At 45.1% G+C, this 27956-nt stretch overlaps 1 protein-coding gene across 1 annotated transcript in view; it reads left to right on the top strand.

Moving 5' to 3' along the window:
* LOC142568338 (hemicentin-2-like) overlaps positions 1–27956 on the top strand; it is a 125517-nt gene that overhangs the window by 72776 nt on the left and 24785 nt on the right. Inside the window, exons 7-9 of the mRNA XM_075678344.1 lie at positions 4279–4400; positions 5889–6158; positions 7267–7527. Of these exons, the coding sequence (XP_075534459.1) occupies positions 4279–4400; positions 5889–6158; positions 7267–7527 (653 nt within the window). The remainder of the gene's footprint in view (positions 1–4278; positions 4401–5888; positions 6159–7266; positions 7528–27956) is intronic.

Below are 27956 nucleotides of genomic sequence, written 5' to 3'. Positions count from 1 at the left end.
AGAAATCAAATGTAAACTTGTCGGAGACAATGCCCCCAAGGTCACCGATCCCAGATTGTACAAAGGCGAACCAAACCTCACCCTCGACAGCCTTTTCAAGCTTCCTGAACTCCACGACGCCCTTGCCAAATTGGCCCGTAACACATCGCCAGGAAATAACAAGGTGACCAACAAGATCCTACGAAACTTCCCACACAAGGCCCTAAATGAACTCCTCGACTACATGAATAACTGCTGGGAAAAAGGCGAGCTCCCGGCAGCATGGAAGCACACAGAAGTCATTATGATCTCAAAAACCAACAAGCCACTACACATAAGTAACCTACGGCCCATCTCCCTTACTTCCTGCGCTGGGAAGCTTCTCGGACACATGGTTCACGATCGCCTCACCAAATACCTAGAAGATTCAGGACTCATGCCTGACACAATATTTGGCTTCTGACAGCTCCTCTCAGAACAAGGTATACTCCTACAGCTCAAGGAAGAACTCTTGGACTACTTAGAACTCCCCCAAAAGTTGTCTGTTTTAGCAATAGATGTAAAAGGAGCCTTCGATAACGTGAATCATGAAGCGATCCTCCAGAATCTCCAAGACACAAACTGCGGAATCCGGACCCACCAATACGTGCAGGACGTTGTCAAAGATCGCCCGGCTACGGTGGGTATCGGCAACATCCGAAGCGTCAAGTTCGAAATGCCCAACAAAGGAATTCCATAAGGGTCAGTCATTTCAACTCTGCTGTTCAATCTCGCCATGATTAAGCTCCCGCAACAGCTCGATGGCATCGAAGGTTTAAGCCATGCAATATACGCCGACGATATAACGTTGTGGACAAAAGCGCCCACAACTGGCCAACAGCAAACTACCCTCCAAAAGGCAATCGATCAGATAGAACAGTACCTCTCAGGATGCAGTCTCCAGTGCGCCCCCGAAAAATCAGAGCTTCTTATACTGAAGGCAAGGACCCGGGGAAGACCACCAGCCTACGTCGCCCCAGGTCCCAGCGTCAGACTCAATGGAAACGATATCGCTCAAGTTGGCTCGCTCCGCGTCCTTGGCCTCACAATATCTAAAGATGGTTCTGGCGCAGCTACACTTCCGAAGCTTCAGAAGACCCTAACACAAGTAACCCATCTCGTTCGGAGTAGAACCACCCAAAGAAGACGACTTAAAGAACAAGAAACCGTTCAAATAATCCAAGCACTCCTTATAAGCCGGATCACATGTGGCACCCCGTATCTACTCCTCAAGAAAGCTAAAATTGAAAAACTCAACATCGTCATCAGACAAGCAATCAAGAGCGCACTAGGACTTCCCAGTAAGACCTCAACCACGACACTCTTCAAGCTTGGCCTCTACAACACCTGAGAAGAAATCAGTGAACCGCACAGAGCCAGCCAGCTAAAACGCCTTAAGCTGACTCAAACAGGCAGAGCACTACTTCACAAACACGCATACAGCGAAAACTAAATATCAGACTCAGACGGGAAAACCCGATCGCCGCCACTTCTTCGTGACTCTATCTCAATCTCTCCAATACCTCGCAACATGCATGCAACATACCAGAAAGACAGAAGACAAGCAAGAGTTACAGCGATTAGCAAGAAATACTCAAGGAACCCCAACGCGGTATACACAGATGCGGAAAAATAGCCAGGTACAAGAACACACGCAATTACCATGACCAATAACCAAGAAAATGAACTAGTCGCGGTCACCATACCGGCCGGAAATCCAGAAACGCGGAGGAAGTGGCCATCGTCCTCGGCATCGCCACAAGACACAGCAGTCATCTTGAGCGACTCGCTAACAGCATGTAGAAACCTACAAAGATGCCGAATTTCTACCGCAGCAGTGAAGATTCTAAAAGAGATAACAAGACGCTAAGAACTACCAGACACCTACGTCGCATGGACCCCGGGCCACGAACACCTGGCAGGAAACGAAGCGGCACATGCTGTCGCCCGAGAGCATACCAGCCGGGATTTCCTGCCGCACGGTCTCCGGAAAGCGATGAGGGTGGAGAACACTCCCATGAACTACGCCGTAATATTGAAACATTACCGATTTGACAGAAGACATTATGCTCTAACACATCCAAAATTAAGCAAGGAGGAAGCCACCGCTCTCCGCAGACTGCAAACGAATACGTATGTCCATGGAATTATCACGCACCGGATGCACCCCAACAAATTCTTATACATATGCCGATATTGTGATGTACCAGACACCCTCCAACACACGGTGTGCCCACACCACGAGAAAAACAGTCAAGATGATGCCTCAGAACCGCTACAAGCCATCGAAGAAACGTGGGAGGCAATGTTAAAGGCACAGAGCCTGGAAGATAAGCGAAGTCTGGTGGACCAGGCCCGGGCTGCGGCATTAGCCAACGGCTTTCTGGACTAAGAGAGTCGCCCACCTAGGGCGAAGAAAGAACACTTTCCCGCTGTTTCTCACAATAAACGTTCATTCCACCTCCTCTTCCTCCTCGCAGATGTATAAATAGTTCAATAAATGTTTAGAAACATTTGCGTTATGACAGTGACAGTATTGACGCAGCACTACTGAATGCAAAAAAAAGAACATGTTTTCAAAGGACTGTGACATCAAAGCATTGCCGTTGAGCATTACCATAGTATCGTTGCCCGAGGACCCGTACATAAACAACGAGAAAGACTAACAGCCCGCTGTACCAGCCCGAAATGACATCAAAGACACGAGGGAAAACACGAAGGTAATGCTTTAATGCCACGACAGAAATGGCGCTCAATGTAGCCGGCATATAGGGACAAAATATTTCTACATAAATGTCCCTTACCAACTTGCTGTTCCCTCTCCTAAAACAGATCGTTTTGAACTAAACAGATCTGACATTTGTATCAAATTCACATTGAACCAACTTGCTTCAATGTCCGAGGACAAACAACACAAAATAAATGTGCGCGCGTTTTCTTCCTCTATCAGGCTTGTTTCGCGTTGTTCAACTTCTGTTGATCCTTGTGCCGCACACGTACAAGCTCTGGTATTGTTCTGCTCAACTCGTCGACTGGACCCTTGGTGACCCTTAATATAAGTAACACGGCAACCATTCTATACTTTGAAAAAAAAAACTTGACCGAATTCCGATTCGCAACTGCGAATGAGCGTGCTTGTATAGCTTCTCCTCGTCGGCCTCCCTTTACGTTCTTCACCCCCTACGCTTATATTAAAGCGAATGTTTCTCTGCGAACACTTCCAGGACTTTCCCGACAGTGGCCCTTGGGTGCAGCGGCTCTCTTGCCGAACAGTCCATGCTTAAAGAAAAAAAAAGAATACTGAATTACGTCTTCGGTGGTCAGTTCGAGCTCCGTCCCACCGCACAGCAGCACGGTACTGTAAGCATTAGGGCTTACAATCGCAAGTAAACTTCCATCACTCAGGCACCAACCAGCTGTTCGAGATTATTGTCGCCGCGTGTGTCACACATAGCGTATGGCACGGGCGCGCGACAGCGCATGCGCTCGCGCCAGCCTCCTTTGCGCCAAAGGCGCAGGAGTGAAAAGGGCAAGTTTATAGCATTTGATTAACCGCGTCACATCGATTCCAAGATGCGCGTTGCATCTGCGTAATCTTTACTTCTTTAAACGAGAGCCCCCCCTTTTATTGCTGTTATGTTAGTATGCGTTGGTTTGTGCTGTGAGCCACCTCGTCCGTGCCCACATCTTCCGATGTGTGGCTGTTATTGCGCGTCGTGCGTGAACACGGCATCTTTGCTGTTTCTCCACCGCTGGGGCACCTCGGCCTCTTGCCTGTGCAATCCGTACGGGAATTATTCGGCGAGATCACCGAAGACAGCTAGAAAAGTCCAAAGGCTTTCGTTTCCGGCAGTTTCATTGTGAACACGGCATCTCTCTAGATTCGCGTATAACTATGTTAAAATGCATCTAGACTGCCCTGAAGATACGCTGCGTATGAACTTCTGCCGCGTTAGATATGTCCATTGTGAAATCAATCGTCTACTTATCTGCTCTAGTGGATTAGCAACTATGGCGTCGCGCTGCTAAGCAACAGGTGGCGGGGTCAAATCCCTCCTGCAGGCGGCCGTGCAATTCGAAGGGGACGAAACGCGAAAACGCCCGTGTGGCGTGCATTGGGTGCACGTTAAAGAACTCCATGTGGTCAGAAAAATAATCTGCAGTCCCCCCACTACGGTGTGTCTCATAATTAGATCATGTTCTTGCCACGTAAAACCTCCAGAACATGATTTTTTTATCGTTTGCTATAACTTTTCGCAGTGGAAGCTTCGATTTTCCTCTGCACGTCAGCCGTATATCGTCAGAAAACGAAGGGACCTACTTCTGCACCGCTTCGAACGACATCGGCGCGGCGAGCTCACTTGTGCTGCTCGAGATAAAGGGTAAGTGTTTCAATAACCGCCAACGTCAATGTGCACGTTTATGCATGGCTTATTACTATCATTAGCTGTCGATTTCAACTATTATCCTTTCTTATTAACAATATTTCACAAAAACTTTGCCGTCTTTCATAAAAATTTACGCCTACCTATACATAAGCCCTAAAAATATATGGAGAGCCATAAAGCAGCACCCTTCGGGTCCCCCTTATTCTTCTCGCTCATTGCATAGCGAAGTTCTAGACTTTGGCAATCTCAGTGCCCCGAGGCACCTTACGCGGATTTATTGGCCAGTTGCCTGCTCCTAAGACCACGTGATTCGTGACGTGTGTGAGTAAAACTATGCTCCACGTCCGCCGCGTTCGTCCTGCGTGGCGCTGGCTGTCCTTCCAATGGGGCTAATCTCGTACACAAATCCCCAAGAAAGCAGTCCGAGAGATGCAGTCCGCCACGGTAGCTTAATTGGTAAAGCGCCCTCACACGGGTGGGGGTTCGGTCCCCACATACGTCAGATCATTTGTTTTTTTCGCCCACTTTTGTTTACTTTTACCTGATTATTCGTCGTTTCACTTAAACGTATTAATAGACCGATCGCTTTGCATTTTTGTGGCTTCATATTCTATCACTTAGTATGTCTGCGACAAACCAAAATGGTCGAGCCCTTGGGGTCCCCTTGTTCTTTTCGTTCGTAGGAGAAAGAGTTCACGTAGACGACAGCGCAAAACCATCGAAACTTCTGGTCATTCGATAACTGTGCACCCATTTCGCATGGATTTGTTCGACTGACCGAAATCAATCCCGGAGAATGACGTCATAAATAAATTTGGGCGATATTTTTCGCACTGTACAAAAGCAGTAACGTAGCAGAGAGGGAACAACAAAGCTATACTTCCGTAATTTGTGTGGGTCTCTCTCCGCTTTTGCGACGCCGCGAACAAGCCTGTAGATGTCGCTCGCCACACTCGAAAATTATTCCGTGTCGGTGAACTGCCTATGCTGTTCGGAAACGAGATTAAGCAGGCGGGGGGGGGGGGGGGGGAGGGGGGCTTGGAATGCAATATGTAGTAATATTCGAGGTGCAGATGAACGGCCATCTGCGCATATCCTCCTCAATTGCCGCTGCGCACTGCGTTGGCTTCAAGCGGCAAAGGAAGCTCGCAGGTCGCGGTGACCAACGCCAACACCGATGCCTCGCCACTTTCACGGGGCTGCCGAGCCAGGAATTTAGGCGAGTTCATTCCTCCGAGTAACGCCTGGCACCGCTGTTGTTGCGACGCTACCTCTCTACCTTTCCCGGAAATAACAACTCATCGTCCTTTATCAGATTCAAAGCGGGTATGATGAACATTTTACATCGCATTAGGGTACATGGTCGAGAAATTCTAATTGCGGTCTTCAAAGGGCAGTAACAAGTTTGTCGAAAAACTGAATGCCCGGTGTATGCGTGTCGGTATTCACAGCTTAGTGACTCTGTCATACTGGACTTTGCAGCATCCTCAATGGCTCCACAACTGCGACTCTATCCAGCGGAAGTGCACTTCCGAACAGGTGATACCGTGCGGCTCACATGTGACGTGAAGGGGCATCCAAAAGCGGTTGTCAAGTGGAACGTGGCGCCTGCCTTGAGAGATCGCGTGCACATCAATGGCTCCACGCTGACTCTTCACAATGCCACGGCAGGAGATGAACTGCAAGAACTCTCTTGCATGGCATCCAATTCGGCGGGCAGCGACGTGAAGACACCGACACTTCAATACGTGGGTAAGGAAAGGTTTTCACAAATCATTTTGCAGCCCAAGTTTTTGCGCATTTAATTGGAATGGGACTGTTAAGACTATTTTACAGCAAATATTGAACCTGTCGTGATTGTCACCTATGAGCCCGAGTTCCACAAGAGTCAATTAAACGATTCGTTCCCTCTCCGCATGGTCGCCACTGCTTTGAGAATTTCACGGAACACGTCGGTTCTCGCGGCATTAAGCAGAAATGCCTTTTTGATGGCATTTTTACGCTTCCGCATATCTGTATTTCTTGCTGTGGTAACATCAGGGAAGGAAAAGACGACCATTCGGGAGACTGTGGTAAGACATCTGACATCAGGCAGCCTCCTCTCACGCCACCCCTCCTTCTTTTTCTTTCCTATGAGAGGACAGGAAGGGCGACGGTGGTGTGTATGAGGCCTCAGTCGAATATCAGACCGACTGTTGTGGAAATCTGTCACAAAGTATGAAGGAAGGCGACATTTATGTGCAGAACTGGTGCCGTCATAGTTTTACCGTCATACCTTACAGCATCTTCCTATTGCTCCGGGGGTTTCGTTTGTTTGTTTGTTCAACTGATACTTCAAGTATTTACGAGCGCAGCTACGCAGCCAACACCTTTCAATGTTGTTTATATTGTTTGTTGCCACAGCCTTTCATTTCGATTTCGCCGACCAACAAACGATTTTTTTTCTGGCCGTACGAAAGACGAGAACACCAACATTCAGGGTTCGTTTGGTTTAATATTCACATTTGGCTATTCAACCTTCCTCTTCCCCCACTCCTTTCCCCTGTCGTCATCGTCATCGCTATTGTTCCTCTTTCTCTCTTCCCCTTACCCCAGCGCAGAGCAGCTGGCTGGAGGATTGAACCTTTTAGACCGAACTCTCTGCCTATCTTCTCATTAAACTTATTCCTCTCTTTCTGTTAAACTGGGCAGAGTGCACGCTCATTTCGCAGCACTCGTGAGAAAACAAGCATTGTATGGCGCGTTCAGTATGACATATTGATTAGCTTACGGTCGGGGCACGGGTGCATGCAGTCCGACTAGATCCGTACGCATTACAATCGGGTCGCTGGTGACCGCAAGTGCAAGTTCGTCGTTCCAGATCCTCCGAAGATCACCGTTCGCGAGGGCCCCGTTGTCACCGTCGTCAAAGGTTCGAACAGGGCGCTCTCATGCGTCGCTTCGGGCACGCCGCGGCCGCAGGCGCGCTGGTCCAAAGGCGGCCTGCCGTTCGCGAAAGGAGTGCAGCCGGATGGCTCGCTGCTCATCGCCGGGGCAGGCGAGGCTGACGCCGGCGACTACACCTGTGACGCCGTCAGTCCAGGTGGCACGGACAGCTACACCGTACGGGTCTACGTACTGCGTAAGTAAACTGTCGGCGCAGCTACAGCGTTGTCGCGAGGCCATAAAGGGAAACACGAAATCAATTTGGACTGTTAAATTATTCTTTAAAGAACTCTACTTTTCTTAATTTACCGGTGATAGATTGATTACTCGAGAATTCGGCTCAACACGTCTAACGATAGCTGACGACGGTAATGCGTTTAGCATTGAATAAATATAGGGACACAATGTATTCCCACCGTCGAAACGAGTTATGCATGAGGCGTGTACTGCAGGGGGACTCCTCTTTCGCGCTTCCTTATAAGAACACTCGGCGCCACCCGGCGCAGTCGCCGCGAAGCCTGCGCCTGGCCTCCTAAATGCAAGGCTCACCGACATATTGTGAATTTCAGCTGAAACCCCAGCAGTGCTACGTAAAAGTGACGTTTGGATTTCAAACTTATTTTACCGCACTTTCGTTGCGTCACCGTTAAAGTTCTAGAAAATGGCTAAGTTCCCTCTCTGACTCCGTTAGAATAATATATAGACCATGTTTACGCCAAACTTCTAACTGAGCCTAAGAAGACGCCGTCGAAATCCACAGCGCCACGGCGCGCAGGTGCGGAGACTATAAAGTGCCATCACCAACCTCGTTTATTTAGTTGTTTATGCGTCTTTTCCTGCTTATCTATAGCGACCTCTCTAGGCAACAGCGGCTTCTTTTGTATCTTTGAAGGGTAGTTTAATAATGTGGCTTAATTTATTTTTATTTTTAATAATGCCCCTTTATCCTGTTAACCCATGATAGTGACACGTGTACTTATCTTTATCGGGCGACACGTTTCGCCGCCCAACAAATGTTATCGCACAGCGCGGGACGCGCCTGCTTGTATTCGAAGTTTCTGGAAAGTTATCGATGCTTCTATCCGCTGTCTGTTGTCGCCGAACCTTGTATTATCTGATTTCATCGCGTGACGCGAATGGTGTAGAACTTTGTGGAAGGCACGCGGGTCCGAACGATTAGTCTGGAACATTCGACGACTGCTCTATAAAAGCCGACGCGCTTGACCCGCTGATCAGATTTTCGACGATCGCCGACCGTGTTGGCCGCTATCGTTGTGCTATAAGTGTAGCCTGTTTTTGTGGGCACAGGTTCGCCCAATAGAAGTTAGTTTTGTCTTTCACAGTATTACTACTGTGTTCTTCAACGTCACCACCACGTGAAAGCAGCCGCAATTGGTTCTCGGCTCTAACTCTGTATTCACTACTGAAATCTACATAAACGTTGAGCAAGACGAATGGCGTGCTTTCATTTTGCGTATATGATTTCCTAACGAAGACTGCCTTCCCCCCCATGAGTAGAAATACGATACTTTCTAATTAGCTAAACGATACGCACGTAGCCACAAGTTTCTTGCATTTCCACCGACGTGGTATACTGGTACAACAACGCCAATAGTATGCCGTGAAGCCGTAACATTTGCTGCGCATGCATATCGGACCACAGAACAGAGTGTAAAGCTTCTTTTCTTTTTTTTCTGTGTATTCTGTTCCTTTCAACCGTCGCGCATGTGACCGGTCCCAATGTAAACAGCACGTGACGGCGTGGCAAAGCTGAAACATTCTACCTAGAAAGAAAGAAAGAAAGAAAGAAAGAAAGAAAGAAAGAAAGAAAACGAGCGATAGAAAATCGGGAGGTTGACAGGATACAGCTCATCGTGTCCACCTCTTCTTTTTGCAGCTTGATTGTTTCTTTTTTTCTTCTTTCAAATTTTCTTTTAATTTTGCTTTATTTTTTTTTATTTTTTTGCTTTAGATTTTAGCTAAGGCGAGAACAACTTTTTCCTTAGCGGTGCGGCTTGACCGAGCCATTGGAGAAAGGTGACAAGATCTCAGCTTCAGACAAGTTCGAGGAATGCCAGGCAGCATTTCATATAAAAACACGGGTCCCTGCAGACTGCTAGGTGCTCGCGGGATCAGGATCTCAAGATCGAGCGGTACCGCGCATCACTTACTTATGTGGTCAGTGTGCATTGTTAATTGGAGGCCACCTAACCCGTACACGCCCAAAATCAAGACTCGTATAGTTCGAAACAGAGGACTTATCGACCACTAACAACTATATAGCTTTTATGTGTGCGACGATGACGCAGATGCACGCACGCACGCATGCGAACTCAATATGTCACTTTACTGCGTCGTGGCATGAGCGCGGCCATGTTGGATGACGTAGGAATGTCAGCATGAGAGCTTTTGTGTTTAGAAGGCCGGCCAAGCGTCGACATCACGGCTGCAGACATAGCAGCGAGTTTCCAAGGCACGGTTGACTGGACGTCGATTATGTCCGCGATAACTAAGCAGATTAAGTGCAAAGCGCGGAGTTAATGAATTTCCTGTGCATTTAAGGCTGTATAGATACGCTCAGTGGTGCTTGCGCAACATGGTGCTCGAGTATGCGCCTCCGAGATTCCCGTCGAACAAGAGGGTGCGGCGGGAGCTGCTGGGCCTGGGCGTTTTTCAGATTCAACAGTTTCACGCGCTGCTCGACTGCGTTTTTTTTTCTCTCCTGAATCTGACCAAGCTGCACACGGGCGCCCGTATGTGCTTATCATTGACGTTGAGACTAACGAAAAGAAAAAAAAAAATCTGTGAAGTTTCAGTAAGTGCGATACGCTACACGATAGATATACAGTTCGGTGCACTTTTGCACGCAGACAAACTTGCAACCGTCACTGTTATTACATGCAGTTCGTCCGTGTATATCGGCGAAACTACGCACGCGGCATCAGAATACACGGCCACGTAATTCGGTGGGAAATACAGTACTATCCAACAACGAACATCGCTTGAATGGTAATGAACGGGATGACGCATTTCAGGATATCGCCATTTCTTTTATGGTACCATTGGTATATACTGCGTGTCCCAGCTAACGTTAGCCAAGCGGTTCAACCAAAAAAAACATATTTTAAACACAAGGTGCAAGATGCAATTATAAGAATTGCGGTGTTCAGTTGTCAGAGGTATGAAAACTGAACGTCGTAGGTCTTAAAATCGTATCTTGCACCGTGTTTTCTCAATCATTTTTTCTCGTTGACCACCTTGGTTAAAGTTAGCTGGGACACCCTATATGTGAAGCGTTACGTTCAGCTGCAATTTTTCCAGAAAACAACAACAACAACAAAAACCACTAGTGTCAGCGCTCGCAACATGTGCTTTTATTCGGGACGGCAGAGAATCGTTGCAAGCACGTTGCGTGCCTTGAGACATAGCGAAGAATTAGCCCCAGCATCACCTTGTTTGTCAAAAGACCTGCTTTCTTCTTTTTTCGATAGCTATTTTACGACCTGAAGTTATCGGAAACACATCAAACGTATACTGTATGATAACCTAAGCTTTCATCAACCAAAGTGCGCAATAGGAAACTGAGCAGAGTTCGTTTATGGTTTCCGAGACTACGCCAGAATTCCTGAATAACAAAAATAAAATGCTTGCGGAATCAAGTATCGTCCACCTGTTGCCATTGTCGAATCGAAAGAAGCTGGCGAAAGTATTCCTCTCGCTGTTTGTATACGCCACAGAGCCGCGCAAGTGTTGTGATGCCCCGAAATAGCCACCTCGTCGTCGTGTCGGATGCGAGATCGTCTGCCTCAGTCGTTTCTCCACTCCCCGCATATTCGGTTGGTTCCAAAATTTCTCATGATCGTTCCTCCAGTGAAAGCGTAAGTCGTCGCCAGAGCCAAGGAAAATGCGCACAACACTCAGCGACACCCAAAACCGGCACGAGCGTCTGAGCTGAGCAGCCACCGCCTTTTCACCGTCCCATGCATGGTGCATTCGACTGGTTCCTACACGTCGCTCCAACTTGATTTGCAGCGTCGCGAAGCCCTCTCGAGATTGAAACCAGAGAAAAGTCGCCCCAGCCGAACGTGCTTGCTGTGTCCAAGTACAATCAGAGGTGCCACACGATCGGCTTCTGTCGGATCTCGGTCGCGCTCCCAGGTTGAAGGTGCATGGGAGCGCTGTCAAGCGCTCTGAATGAACCAAGCCGAATGTCGACCGCACCGCCAGAGCAGTGCTCGAAAGCGACCAGCCGAATGTACCATCAGCTGATGGTTTCGGAGGTTCCCAAACGTTCTCGATCTCGAAGGTTTCGGAGGTTTCAGCACTAGCGCTGAAAACCTCCGAATTTTTCCCAACTCGTACAAAAAGATTTCTTGGATTACTCCACATTTTCGCAAAATGTGGTTACTTAGTATGTTCTCTGTAAGATAAACTGTGTTTGTGCTATGCATATAGACTGCAGATTTTAGTTTTAAGACATATTTATGAAAGCATTAATTGACGTTACTGCGCTTAAGCTGAAATCATGTCACAGTGCAAGCTGTAATGCCTGCAAAAGCATTCATTCGCACCGAACCTCAACAATGGTGAACGTAAGAGTAAAATCTTGCTATAATGCACATTCAAATGAAGCAGATAGCCGCGCTCCTTCACATCTATGTACAAAGTAAAAAAATGCAATGAGTGATAAAATTATTAAAAGCTTTTATTGCCCAACAACTGCAGGCACAAAGAACTCTCACTTGTGTGCGGCATGACAGATTGCAAAAGAGGTTTCAGCGGTCTATAGACCGTTCATCCCAAATGGTACATGCCCGTTCGCATGAGGTCGACGTACCGTTGGTGCAAAGGAAGAACGTAGCAGTGCGCTCCCCATCCGCCGTGGTTGCTTAGTAGCTATGGTGTTAGACTGCTAAGCACGAGGTCGCGAGTTCGAATCCCGGCCGCGGCGGCCGCATTTCGATAGGGGCGAAAACACCCGTGTGCTTAGATTTAGATGCACGTTAAAGAATACCAGGTGGTCGAAGTTTTCGGTGTCCCCCACTACGACGTGCCTCATAATCAGGAAGTGGTTTTGGGAGGTAAAACCCCATTATTTTTAGTGCGCTTTAGTATGGGGAGTGCTTAACGCCTCTTTCACCTCTGCCGCGGGTCGGCCCGGCATAGCAGTATCTTCGAGATCGGCCCACGTGTGGGAATTTTTTGCTTACCACGCCAACGACACGAAAATTCCCTAAGACGTCAGAGCCACCTTTAACCACGTCTACACTTCTGAACGCCAAGGACACTACTATATGACCTTCCCTGCCATCTCGGAGTACAGAAGTGCAGCCGGAACGCCAGCGTGAGCATGAGCCTTCATCGTCGGATGGGCAAATCAAGGCGATGCTTGCACACTTGATTCGTTCCTTGCTATTGCTGCTCATAGGAGTTAAGACGCCCGTTGCCAAGGCTGCGGTGCAAATTCTCGACGCACTAGAATCAGTGCTTGCTGCTTTATAAAAGCTAGCAAAGGCCATGACATCATCAACTGCAAGGTTGTCACTACAGGAAAGGATAAGCGCTTCCGTAATATTCCAGTGGAACGCACTTGGTCTACGGGGTCGCCTGGGAGATTTTAAACAGAGAATGCTCAAGCATCGGTTTCCAGTTATCGTAATATGCGAGCCGAATATGACATCGCCATTTAGACTCTCTGGATACGAACAATTCGCGTCTGGGACAAGTGGAAATACTAGCAAAGTTTTACTATGTGTGCGATGTGACCTCACGTATTCGCTTAACCAAGTTACGGTGCATAACAGCAACGAGTACGTCTCTATAACACTGAAGCTAAAGCGCCGGATAATCTCGATCATCGGTGGCTATATTTCTCCCAGGGGAAGAATTGATTCTGGACACCTGAAACTTGTTCTTGACTCTTGCCAAGGACCTCATATTATTGTAGGCGATTTCAACGCGCACCACCATCTTTGGGGTAGTAGGATCACAAATCTTCGAAGAAGACAACTTCTTAACTTCACAAGCAGCAATGGTCTTGACATCCTGAACGACGGCTCACCAACATTTCTTCGTGGCACAACGTACAGCAGCTGTCTCAATTTAGCTATCGCTTCACGATGCCTTTCGTCGTCTGCTGCCTGGTGCACAGATGCTGAAACATATGGCAGTGATCACCTACCTACTTATGTACAACTGAGATGGTTTACAACACTTCCAAGTTCTCATACGCGACGCACTGACTGGGGTGCTTTTCAGAACAAGTTAGAAGAATCCTGCAACTGTATAATTTCACCGAAAGAGATTAAAGAACGCGTTACAGCAGCAATGCACGCAACAACACGCATCATCCAAACATCAAATTCAAGAACATCCGTTGACGTTATATCTGAAGAGCTGCGGCCAGTCCGACGTCGCGCCGAGAGGAAATACAGACGAACTAAATTGATATCAGACTTGAGGATGTCACGCCGTGTGCAAAAGAAAATTCAAAGACAATTAGACAAGTTCGACAGACAACGTTTGAGGTCCTTTTGCACCAGCCTGGACCCAAGAAAACCGTTGTCCACAATATGGCATGTTGTACGAGCACTACCATATTCTTCACAACAGCTACGTCCCTTGTGAGCTTTGGCTATCATCCAGACGCGCAGTGAGAAGGAAATCGCGGAAGATTTCTCCATACACCTGTCCGGATCTACAACATCGGTAGCTTCAGTGCTCAGGTGCGCTACTCCAACAATGGATGATCGTCTCGACCTCCCATTCACGCTGCAAGAGCTACGTGCAGCGATTTCCTCTTCAAGACACTCAAGTGCGCCTGGTCCTGATGGCATTACCTATTCTACGTTGCGCCATCTAGGCCCTCGAGCGACTGAAGAGCTTCTGGCTTTATACAATCTCTCTTGGTCCTCGGGAACTGTGCCTGCACACTGAAAGACAAGCAAAATCGTGGCATTATTGAAACCAGGCAAGACACCCCATGCTATGCTTTCCTAGAGACCTGTGGCGCTTGCCAGTTGCATAGGTAAAACCATGGAACGCATGGTTTTGACGCGTCTGGAGTGGTTTTTGGAGAAGCGTAATATATATCCAGACGCAATGACAGGTTCCCGAAAGGGTAGGTCGTCAATCGACAGCGTCATTGACCTAGTAACAACTGTTGAACATCAGAAACGACGCCGTCGATTAACGGCTGCTGTCTTTCTAGATATCAAGGGTGCTGTTGAAAACGTTCTACATGATGCAATTTTATATGCCCTAGAAGAATGTGGCGTCGGGGCACGTATGCATCAGTGGATAGCCAGCTATCTTCAAGAGAGAACGATATTCATCAGAACTCCAGACGGTGAAACAAAGAACCACCCCGTCAATCGTGGAGTGCCTCAAGGAGGTGTATTGAGCCCAACCTTATTTAATATCGTTCTCATTGGACTGATCAAAGAACACACAGGCACAGTCTCGGTCTCTGTGTACGCAGACGACATCTGTATATGGGCCACGAGCTTAACGCGCTTGCAAGTGCAAACGAAGCTGCAGCGCGCGGTGTCAAAAACGTCGACATACCTAAACAGTCGCGGACTGCAGCTCTCGCCGGAAAAAAGTGTATACATGGCATTTACACGGAAGTCAATGGCCTCCTACCCCGTTATGATTGATGGGAAGATTATACCTTCGGTACTCCACTACAAGTTTCTCGGACCGTGACCGTGACTTATCTTGGTCGAAGCACCTCTCTGAATTAAGAAAAAAGCTGGACAGCTTTACTCAGATCATTCGACATATGCCTCGAAAATCATGGGGGCCATCCAAATCATCTCTTCTGCAGCACTACCAGGCACTTTTTGTTGGCTACTTCCGCTACAGTGCGCCTGTACTTTCTCGGGTTAGTACAACTGCTGTACGCACACTTGAAAGTGTTCAGGCTTGCGCACTGAGAATTTGCCTAGGACTACCATGATCTGCGTCTACTTGGGGCACTATTGCAGAGGCACGTGCGTGCCCAGCTCGAGTTTATCTGCAACATGAGCCATTGCGAGTGCATCTAAGGCTACTGACTAGACACAGGAATCATCCACTCACGAACGTCACAAGCGTACGGCCTGTGTCCGCCTACTCAAAAGCCGTGTTGTCGCAGCAAGACTTATTGTCGTCGGACTTAGAACCATATGATATACCCGAAGTTCCACTATGGACGATGGCAAAGCCAACGGTGAGACTCTCAATCCCTGGATTAACGAAAAAGTCGAAAATGCCGGTTGCTAGCCTCAAGCATATCGCGCTCTCATACATTGCTTACATGTATGGATATTATGGATATTACGAACATGTTTTTACAGAGGGTTCTGTGACACAAACCTCTTCCGCGGCGGCCTACACGGTACCAGGAATGGAGATCGCACAACGGTTCAAGATAGCACACAGGACATCGTCTACAGCAGCTGAGTTGACCGGAGTTCGAGATGCAGTTCGCTGCATATTGCAACAGAGTCTCGACAAGTGGACAGTGTTCTGTGACTCAAAACCAGCACTGCAACTCATCAGCAATTATATGAATGACGCAACCGCATACACTCATCTGGTTTATGACATTATGTCTCTGCTTGTTGAGGCGTCTCATTCCAGGCATACCATCATGCTGCAGTGGATTCCTGACCATTTCGGAATAGCTGGAAAATACAGGCTGACGCGGAAGCAAAAAAGGCGCACACTGACGGAACCATTATAAAAATTCATTTTCCCGGTGTGACATTAACGCCTTGCTCCACACCTCCATTAAAGCTTCTACGGCGCGACATTGGGACCACCCCGAACATCGACAAGAGCGCCTCCATAGACTTGATGCTGGATTACAATTCCGGCTTCCACTTCGGTTGCGGAGAAGCCAGGAAACACTCATTCATCGATTACGGCTGGGTGTGGCATACACCCATCGATACCTTCACAAGATTGGACAAGCACGAGACCCTGAATGTAGCGTCTGTCACACTCTCGAGACAATAGCTCACGTACTTTGCGTGGGCCCTCAATATACGGCCGAACGAAAAACACTCAAATCTACTGTTGACTGCTTGGAATCCCGCCCCTTTTCAGAAGAAAAGCTTTTGGGCGCGTGGAGGAGTGTTGACTGTGCCCAACGTGCTATAAAATCACTTTTGGACTTTTTAAGTGAGACTGGTTTAGACGGTCGCCTCTAGAAGCTGTGAGACGTGCAGTCAGTGCGAAATGTGTTTGCGCAATAACTTTTTGTGAGAAGATTACTTTTTGTATGGAGAAGATTATTCTTACGTGTATTGCGTCTTCAGTGCGCATCGGCATATTGGACAACGTGTATATAGTATCTCATTGTACCATAACATAATCACCCGCCACCTGCCTTTCCCTGTATTTCCCACTTCCCCTTTTGCCAGTAAGAGTTGCAGGCTAGAGACACGCTCTACAGGCCGACTTCTCCTCCTTTCTCCTCATTAAAATCTACTCCTCCTCCTCCTAAGACGGTAGAGGTATGCAGCTTCGCTGTAAAACTCTCTACGGTAGCTCTGAAATGAGGAAGGCACACCAGTTTGCTCACAAAGTTACTTACTGTCGGAAACGTAGGGGTACCGTTACGTTGCGTACTGTCTCGCACGCGCTTCCAAATATGTTCGACACATCACAACCGCAGACAATCCTAGATCCATGTGGCAAAGATGCCTCCATTCGATGTCGAGCTTGTTGGCGTTTTCTACAGTCAGCATTAAAGGGAACGAGGCACCAAGAGAAGCAATTGAAGCAACACGTCTCTCTACCCCACAGCTGGGATCGACTGCCCCCAACCCCTTCATATTCTAACTGTACAGAGGTAATCTTATGAAAATTCGGCTTGCGCCTTCAATATAAAATTCCAAGCATTTCAGGCGGAATTTGCGCACAGCTGTAGGGTCAAGCGGTTTAGATAACTCTGACGTTAGGACGCCAATAAGGTAGAGTTCCTCGAGTGCAACGAAGTTTCTGGGGTCTTCCCAGCGCGATATATCGAGCGACGTGCCACGCAGGTGTTGAGGTTGTAAATATGCTTCAACAATGATTTTAAAGACAGTGGGAATGGGTTTATATAGCATATGGATTCTCGCTCCTTCCGCCTGCATTTCTTAACTCAGTGTTGTGAATTGTGAGAGAATATAATGGAGGAAGTACAGGTAAAACTTAGTTGCCGGGTCCTTCTGCTTGCTGAGGATAGAATCTACTCCTATGACAATGCATTTTTTCGCAAGAAAGAGATGAACCCGGTGCTTGAGCTAGTGCATTGCGTTTTGCAAGAATAGACCACAATCTGTGTTACTGAACAATCGATAGTCTTTTACGTTGAGGATAAGTAAACGGATGGGGCTGAAACGTGTGATGGCATTTGTTTTCTTCGTCCTTGTCCTTTGTGAAAATGAAATCGCCTTTTTATAATTGTATTTATCAGAGGAACGAATCAGCTGACTCAGTTATCCCCTTGTGTTTCTTGGAGCGTCATATATATTATGCATTACTACGAAATATTTATGCTAGATTTTGATTGAGGCTTACGAAACCACTGTAGATTGAAATCTTCTGCGAATGGAATTAGTCTTATCAAGTGGTAAAGAACCATAGCCCAAGCCAGGCAAATTGTCATTTGAAGTGATGGTGAACTTGGTGGATATTGTAACACAAAAATCACATACCGTACAATGAATAAATAAGAAACGATGTTCTCTAGAGAAAAACTCTAGTGAAAAACTGTAGTGACTGTTGGTTTCAAATTTTTTATGAAGGTCGTCATTTTTTATTAAAAATTGGCAAAAATCGAAAATTTTCAGAAAACTAAGCTATCAAGTTTACAACTCCGTAACTCAGCAGCCAAAAGTGGTGACACAATACTGTAAATTGGATCTAATAGTACATCTCAAGGGGACAAAAATTATCTGTTACACAAGAATCTCAAAAATTTTGTAACATGGAAATACAGCTTTTGCACAACCCTTGTAAACACGTAACAAATTGAGGTAAGATGTAAAATGACATACCGAATTTGTCCGCTTTCAATTGTCTAATGGATATCGTCTACAGAACCGCGATACCTGTTCTTGATGCAGAGCTAATAATTTGTAAACTTCGTGCTTATATTTTTTCAAACTTCCGGATTTTTAAAAATTCTTGTAACAAAATTCAGGCCCTCAATCAAAATTCCGCTTGCAGCAGCCACTATAATTTAACTTTATCTCTCAAATGCAACAAATTTCATTTAAACCGGTCCAGACGTTATCTCAGCAAAATGTTTTTGCGTTTTACATGTATTTGAATAGGCCGCGTCAGAGTTGGGTCCGAGTTAAAGCTTCCTCTTCGTTTTTTTCTTCTCGGTCCTTAATCGATAGCTGGAAACATTGTTATCATTGCAGTGGAAACACTGCAATGATAATGAGAGCGCCGGCATGATGAGCCATGCGTCATAACTTCCGAATGGTGCAGCAGACAAGCATAAGATGACCCACGCGCAGTCACACTTATTTGGCTAATCTCCGCGCGTCTTGCCAACTTTCCTGTCGAGCCAGTTTGGTTACCATCAGCCGCAAGCGGTTGCACCGCATTTTTTGGGCCAACCACTGACACCTATGGCGTTGGTTACTAACAAGGAAGCATTAGCTTGGCCCCAACTCCGACGCGGCCTATTCAAATACATGTAACACGCAAAAAGTTTTTCTCAGATAACCCCTGGACCGATTTTAATGTAATTTGTTGCATTTGAGAGAGAAAATTAAATTCTAATGACTTTTGGCAGCGTAATTACGAATTAGGGCCAGAATTTTGTTAAAAAGATTTTCAAAAATTCGGAAGTTTGAAGAACATAGAAGCACAAAGTTTACAAATTAATAGCTCGGCATCCAGAGCAGATGTCACGGTTCTGTAAATGGCATCCATTAGGTCACGCAAAGCGGACAAATTCTGTATGTCATTTTACATCTTACGTGAATTTGTTACGTTTAATAGCGTGCTGCAACAGCTGTATTTCCATATTACTAAATTTTTCGAGATTCATGTGTAACATATCAATTTTGTCCGCTTTAGATCCACTATTATACGCAATTCATAAAAGTGTGGTGCCACTCTTAGTTGCTGAGTTACAGAGCTGTAAACTTCATAGTTTCGTTTTCTGAACATTTTCGTTTTTTGGCAATTTTTAATGAAAAATTGACGACCTAAATCAAATTCGAAACCAACAGTCAATAGATCTTGTTTTTTTTTAATGCAACAAACCTTGCCAAATTTGGGGCAGTAGTTGCCGAGAAAAACAAATTGTCCTTTTACATATACTTTCTAAGTATTTGTAAGTATTTTTAAGTATATAATTTTTGTCTACTTAAGTACATCCATCATCATAAATTGTTATTTTCTTGTCGAGGTAATTGTCTTGTCCAGATGCTTTCCGGACGAAACGTAAACTTCCAATCACACGCAACAATTACGGCAAGCAAACACTAAGCTACCAAACTCCCACGGTAATAAAAATCAATTTCCCTTTGAAACTGCATATTACCTTCCACAAGAAAGTTTTAAATCTACAATTAAAAACGCCTATCGGAACAAACAGGCTGAGACATTATTTAGTCGACAGACTTTGTATTTATTTGTATCTATTTTACTACCTTTGAGATGCTTTTCTCTTATGCACATGTTGCAAACTTTGTGATATTGTTTTTATGTTCTAGGACTGTCATTTTTGCCTGTAAAAAAATTTATGTTTATACCACTCATGCGATAAATTGTGTGTGTGATTTACTTATTTATTTCTTGCACAAATTTTATGAATGTTAACTTACTGTTTCATGCTTTTTACAAGGCTTGAGAAATTCATTGTGAATTTGTTGTGAAGTGTTCGCGCACAATGCCAGCTGTTCTACGGGTGAGCAGGACCTTGTCAGGCCCTTGCCTTTTGTCTTGGCGCCCTCTTTTCGTTGAAAAGAAATAAACTTTCACTTTAACTTCCACATGTATTTAGATAGGAGCACACGAGCTAAAGCTTCCTCTTAACATACACGCGTAAGTTCCACACTCTCGCGACATCTTGAGTTACACTCGTAATAGCACCATGCACACTTCAGGTGAATTCTAAAGCTGTACCGCACGAACAGCTAATCTTTCACATTACAGAGACGTTACACCATATAAGTGATGCAGGCCATAAAATAACTTTCCAATGGCTTCCAAGTCACTGCGGGATTATCGGCAGTGAGCGGGCCAATCAAGCTGCCCGTTCAGCCCATACTGAGGACCACCACGTACCAATTACTCTTTCTAGAACTGGCCCAGCACGGAAGCTCCGCCTGCTTGCTCGGCAGTGCACCATGTCGCAATGGAATGAGCCATATTTAAGAAATTCTCGACTGTACTCCCTTGATCCCACATTCAGTCTTCGAGCTTCATCAAAGCTTCGCCGTGGAGACGCCACGCTTTTATATCGTCTGCGGTTGGGCGTTGCCTTTACCAAAGCCTATGCGTTCCGCATAGGGATGACCGACACCGCAACCTGTGACCACTGCGGCCATGGAAAATCGATTGGCCATATTTTGAGCGCCTTCCCGCAGTACAGTCCACAGAGGGAATGCCTTCGCCACGAACTTGACCAGCTGGACGACCAACCACTATGGGAAACAGAATTCTACACCATCGAAAGGACCTAACGTCACAGAAAAAGGCCGTGCAAGCGCTATTGCGTTTTTGTGATTTACCGGCCTTTGTGAACGTCTCTAACTGGAACGCCTTTTGTGTCTCCGTGTGTGCGTGTTATTTTTTGTTTTTCTTATTTTTTAATGTTTTCCTCTCTGTCCTCTTTCTAACTCCTATCTCCCATCACTAGTGTAGCGTAGCAAACGCGAGCGCGTAACCTTGTCGCGTTAGAAAATGTGAGCAACAGAAAAGAAAACGAGCCGTAGGGCAGCGTGCGAATGTCTTTATTTTCCAACAAGTCTACTTCGAGCATAGAACGTAAAACACTAACAACAACAACAACAACAATAATAATAATAATAATAATAATAATAATATAAAATGATGATGATGATGATGATGATGATGATGATGATGATGATGATGATGATGATGATGATGATGATGATGATGATGATGATGATGATGATGATAAATATTATCGTTTGTCGTACATGCTTGCAGAAACTAAGAAAGGTAGAAAAGTGCTACGTTCTACTGCTATGCAGCGAAAATAGAACGCACATTAGCCAAAGGTAGAGAAGCTGCACGTACGTGATGACATCACCGTAGAGCTTCTCTCGTGCGGAGAAAAGGGCACAGGTGAGCACGTGTCGCTGTTATCTGCCGGCCACGAAACATCCGCTCGTTCGTGTCGGCTAACTTCTAGATTGTAATGCAATTTTTAAAGGATGACTTTGGTTCCGCGCTCATTATACCCACAGTCACTTTGGCCGGCTTCAGATCAATGTCTAATTGCAGGTATACGCAGAAATCGACAGCCCAGCTATAGGTACGAACGGCAACAGCTCGGTAACAGCGCTCTGTTAACTAACGCAGGGCATCCTCACCTTGTCGCTTACTTGACAATGTTCGTTCACTGAGCTGCACTGAGATTATAATTAAGTTATACTTCGCATGCCAATGCGAAGGTAATTAAAACACGCCGTCACCTCTGTAGTTTCACAGCGACAGCGGTTTCTCGCCTTAAAGTTCTTTCCTCCACGCGAAAATTTCACTAGATTTGGACAAGGTTCCCTTTTCCCTAAAAACTATTTAGATTCCCTAGAGTTGGCGGCACTGTTTACCATCCGATGAAACCGAATATGAAATTCAGGTGAGCGAAATGGAAAGCGCTTTCCTTTCTTTTGCACAATAAAAGTTGTTTTATTTTATTATTGTATTATTTACGAAAACACTGCAACAGCAAACACAATTCTGACACATTCTAATTTTTACACTTTTGGTCGCTTAAATTTTGTCGAAACAGCCGTCCGCCGCTAGGGCGGCGCGGAATTCGGAAACTAAACTTGCGGTTGCTTTCCGCCGGTAGCTAAAGCTTTTGTGGACTGTGCCGTCGAGGTCTGAACGGTTCGCTTCACGCTGACTGGACTGTCCAGGATGCCGTCATTGAAGAATGGGTCGTTCACACCGTGGAGTTTCATGCGGTAACTACTAGAGGGAACTGTGGCGTCGTATAGTGTCTACGGGAGCTGCAAGCAGGGCAGTTCAACCAGCATGGGTATGATGGGTAGTGCATGGATTAACCAAACTTCGTCCTCCTGGCTTTAAATGGCTTCGTGACTTTGCAAAGTGGCTCTGTTTAAGAAAGTGCTTAGCTATAACTAATTAGGTAAACAATATTAAAGTTATCCGACGGCAGGACTCGACCGCAGGACCTCTAGCACACGAGCCCGATATTGAAACCATTGCCCCACGGACGCTTTTTTTTTCTATATTGAATTGCGCCACGGATGCATGGACAAGCGCAGCCGCTGCATTTATCAGCGATTACGCGTGCGTGAAGATTCTTATTACCTTCTGCATTCACTGGACAAACCGTGGCCCACATGGTAGACAGGCCGCAGTCCGCTCCGGCACAGACCATGATTTGAGCGGTTTCACCCGGAGTCGACGTCGAAGACAGGGCCGGCCGCACAGGCCGACCCCGTCTACGATACGAACAGCTGTAAGTACAGCAAGGCAAAGAAAAAAAAACTGTGCCAAAGGGCGCAGTTGTTTTTATTATGTTCTACATGTTTGTTGTATAATTATGCAGAATGCCGATGCTTGTTCCACCTATGGTGTCTTGTGCTGTTTGCTGTCGAAGTAGACCTCCGGAGCATGCTTCGAATATACGCTACTAGTTCTCGTCCTAGAAAATCGCTCTCTCGAATAATGATTCATGTTGCTTTAATGTCTAGTATATAGGCGAAATAGTTTCGGGATTTGGCAGGTTCTTTCCTGCCCCTGTCTCTAGGTAATTAAAGTAATTGTTCCCTGACTAATGGTGGTTTGTTTTCCCATAAATATGTGTTTACCAGTGTTGTGATTCAATCTACAGCTTTCAGCGGAATGAGAGGTAGTGTTCCACAAAGAATGCGTATCCAAATGCTTTTGTCTTGATGATATCTGTATTTTTTCTTTTAGTGATTTGCCCGGTTTTGCTTCGTTTTTGAGTGTTTTCTCTTCATTCTTTTTATGACTGTTTCCCTCATCAGTAGTGACTGTTTTGCCGCCTGAAAGAAGAACGCCAAGTGCTTTTGCCTTTTGGATTATTTGGATTCCTGTCGGGAGGTTTTATATGTTCCCCAAAAAAATAAACTGTAGTTTTTACTTAAATTCCATTGTCCGCCAGGCATTCACGCGTATTCTTTAAACATTTCCACAAAGTAACGAAGTCTTGACCCATTTCTTCTAAACATGGAGACGTCGTCTGTATATAGACTGCGAAGCCTTGAATTTGTTGTTTCGTTTGCCTTCTTAACCACTGCGCCAATCGATAAAATAGGACCGATTGTATATACATCCTATCTGTGATGGCCCATACTGTTTTCTTTTTTTGTTGTTGTTCATCTATGGAGTGGACAAATCTACAAAGTTGAAAAATGACAAAAATTGCCTGTAGGACGCAGTCCAATTTTAGTCCTCAAGATTAATTACTCAACGAGGCGGACTTTACGTGCGCAAGAAAACTGAAATGTATAATCAACTAATTATCACATTCGCTAATATATTTTAATTAATTATCTTACGGTACATATTGCAATTTGCGAATTCTAGTCGCGGTGAGTTCGTAAGCAGTACCAATTGGAACGAATTCTCACGACGACACCAGTTCCGATATACTCATTTTAAAATCGGGCGGCTAAATGCATTGGTGGTCCAGATGCTTTGATGGTTTAAAGCATGAAAGGACGTTTTGTTAAAAAAGTAAGTGGAACAAGAGTGCATTGTTACCGCACGTTTGACAATACGTACAAAGAGAAAGGAATACAACAAGAGCGGACACTCCCATAGGCCCAGCGGCCCAATTGACTGCAGCGCACCAAGCCGTCGGCGTTAATACCTGAACCCCACTTCCGGTTTCGGTTTTGTGCGCGCGCGCGCTTTGAATACTAGCTGGTACGTGTCATGCCAGCTCCACTGGTTTATTTTTTCTTCTACAGCTCAACCGCGCGCAGTCTTCGTGCGAAATCGTTTTATTCATAAGTAAAATTGATTGCGAACGATCTTCACAAACCTCCATCGAATATGTGCCACGTGCAATTTCAAAAACAGGCAAAGCTCCTTGTTAAATAAGGCAATGTCTATTTTATTCTTTATAAATGCTCGTTATGGGGGGGGGGGGGGGGCTTTTTGTGCATTCATCCAACGTTGTGGCACCAGGTAAACAGCAGTAATTTCTGTAGGGAGCTCCACCAGATGACGTCTGCTGAAAAAATTAAATTACAAGCAAGTGTTATTTCGGTATTAACATGCAAGAATAATGCGTGTAGAGGCGAAGCGTACGAAAGTGGTGAATGGGCGGCATTACAAACAATAGCAGTTCGTATTTACACACACGGCGTAGAAAATACCCGACTCATCCGAAACAATACCGTGCATACCACAAAACATTCTAATTCCAAGCATTCCCCTCTTCCCGGGACTTAATTCCTGCACTTTAATAGCACGAAGGCACGGGCTACGGAGAGTTTCGCAAACTTGGCTACAACCGACGCGATAGTACGCTACGAATACACAGAGGTGGCCACAACACAGGCTCTCAACCAGACTATGTTGGACACTCGCAGAATTCCTTCTACTCGCACTCAAGACAAATGCGTGGGTGCCGTTCAGAAGGCAGAATTTTTGAAGAAGAAGAATAAGAAGAAGTTTATTTTACCACATAAGTACACTGATATATACAAAGCGGTAGGGATGGCAGGATAAAAGCTGCATAATGGCAGCTTGACTAGCCCCACCTCCCCATGAACAACAGGCAGCAACATGGCAAGATATTCGTAGTACATACTTGTGGCAGGGTCAATATATACATATTCACAGACGCATATATATACACACGTTTATACACACACACACACACACACACACACACACACACACACACACACACACACACACACACACACACATATATATATATATATATATATATATATATATATATATATATATACACATGCATATATGCATACATGTATGCAAGAAAACCAGAACTGACAACTTAGAAATAGCAAAGAAATTCTTTTCAACCGACAAACCAAAAAAGTAATTATTCACAGAAATTTTTGCAGTAATGTACTCTTGGATATATGGCGTATGTTTACATCATTTAGACTATATTTGTTAAGTGTAGAGGGAAGACAGTAGGAGAGTGCTTGAAGGCCATAGTTAGTCCGAAGGTGCGGGACTTCCCAGTGTTCCGTATATCGATTTAGGCGAAAAGAAGGATTGCGCTGCAAGTTCGCGATGTTTATGATTTGATTAGTACCCTTAATCATGTCACGTTTGAAAGAACACATAAGTGGATACTCGTAAAGGTGGTCTATACGTAAAATCTTGAACTTCCGGAATATGTCACGCGTATGTCCATGGTAAGGTAAGTCTGAAATAGCACGTAAGGCATTCTTTTAAACTGAAACTAAATTACCTAATGATTTCTCAGTACTATTTGACCACACCAGGTTACAATAGCGCAGGTGAGAAGCAAATAGTGCGTTATAAACTACAAGTTTCTGTGGTATTGGTAGTAGCCTCTGGCATCTGCGCAACATACCTAACGCTTTACTAAGTTTATTTCGTAAGTAATCGGTGTGGTGGTCCCATAGCATCAATTCATGAAAGATAAAACCCAATGTTTTTGCTGTAGCGGAAAGTTCTATTTTTGTGTCATTGAGTGTGAGGCATTGGGTCAGATCACAAGGCGTGGACTTCGCTCTAAAGAGGACCGCTTTTGTCTTGGAGCAGTTTAACTGGAGAGAATTTTTTACAGACCAGTTATATATCTTGTGAAGTATTTCATTTTCAAAATTGATGAGTTGATCCTCCTTAGTTCCTGAGAAGAATAAACTAGTAACATCTGCGTAAATAATATAGTTAATGGAAACATCAATATTAACAATGTCATTTATATAAATGATAAATAGAAGTGGTCCCAATATGCTACCTTGAGGCACACCTTGCTTAATAAGTTTAAACGAAGATAATTTTCTATTTATTGATACGCATTGCTTTCTGTTGGTTATGTAACTTCTAATTAAATCTAAAACTATTCCGCGTGTACCATAACAATTCAATTTTTCTAATAGTGTTCCATGGTTAATTCTGTCAAATGCTTTTGAGAAATCAAGGAATACTCCCAATGTTAGCTTCCTCGCCTCTATATTTTTCAAAATTAGTTCCTTTTGTTTAAGAAGAGCAGTTTCAGTCGAGCACCCTGACCTGAAGCCATACTGACATGGTGTTAAAACAAAATAATTGTTAAAAAAGGCAGTCATCCTAACGAGAATAATTTTTTCTAAACCTTTTGAAAACAGTGGAAGAATTGAGATTGGTCTATAGTTACTTAAGTTTTCCCTTCCTCCGCCTTTGTACACCACAGCTACCCTTGCAACTTTCATTTGTTCAGGGAAAATGCCAGAGGTTAGGGTGATGTTGTAAATGTGAGTGAGGCAAGGGGTGAGCAGGTCAATAACAAAAAGAATTGGTTGTATTTTTAATCCGTGCACATCCTCACTTTTAGATCGCCTAAAATTTTTGAACACATTTAAAACCTCAGTGTCAACAGTCTCATCAATATACAAAGAATGTGTAAGGGGACTGGGTAAATACATCAAAGCATCTTGATCATAAATGCTTTTAACTAGAGAGGCAAAGTAATCATTAAATTTATTGGCGAGTGCTTCATCTTTAAGAACCTCATTACCAACCTTGAGCTCTTTAATAGTACTGGCGGGTCGCCTTGATGATAGAATAGAATTCAGCTTATTCCAAGTCTGTTTTTCATCAACGATACCATCGAACATGGAGTATTAATAGTCGCATTTAGCTTGTTTTTGCAGCTTAGTCTGGTTATTTCGATATTTCTTAAACTGCTTCAAATCATCTGGGTCACGGCTATTCAAAAACGCATGGTACAGCCTATTCTTCTCTTTCATCATTTTGATTAGCTTAGAGGAGATCCATGGCTTGCGAGCGTGTTTACGTTTTTTTACGTGCCTGTAAGGAAAATGTTTTTGGTATACTGTGCACACGATCTTAATGAAGCGGTCATAGGCGCTATCAGGTGATGAAGAGGAGAGTATGTCATCCCAGCTCAACGAGCTTATTTCGTCACGAAAGCAAGAAAGAGATTGTGATTATTGTCTTGGAAATAAATGTCTGATTTCACCGGGTGCCTCTGTTTAATTTCAACCGTAGTAATTAGGCAAATTGGCAAATGATCACTGATAGCGATACTTATCGGACCATGGTGTAGTAGGTTAGCAGAATTTGTTATAAATAGATCTATAAAGGTGGCTGTAGCAGCTGTAATGCGAGTTGGGGTAGTTATAACATTTGAAAGGCCATGCGAAAGAAGTAGATTTGACAGGTCAGTTTGTTTGCTAGTCTTTGTGAGCATGTCAATGT

This window comes from Dermacentor variabilis, unplaced genomic scaffold (assembly GCF_050947875.1).
Source record: "Dermacentor variabilis isolate Ectoservices unplaced genomic scaffold, ASM5094787v1 scaffold_18, whole genome shotgun sequence".
In the NCBI taxonomy this organism is placed as follows: domain Eukaryota; kingdom Metazoa; phylum Arthropoda; class Arachnida; order Ixodida; family Ixodidae; genus Dermacentor; species Dermacentor variabilis.
This window is presented reverse-complemented; position numbering and strand designations above follow the sequence as displayed.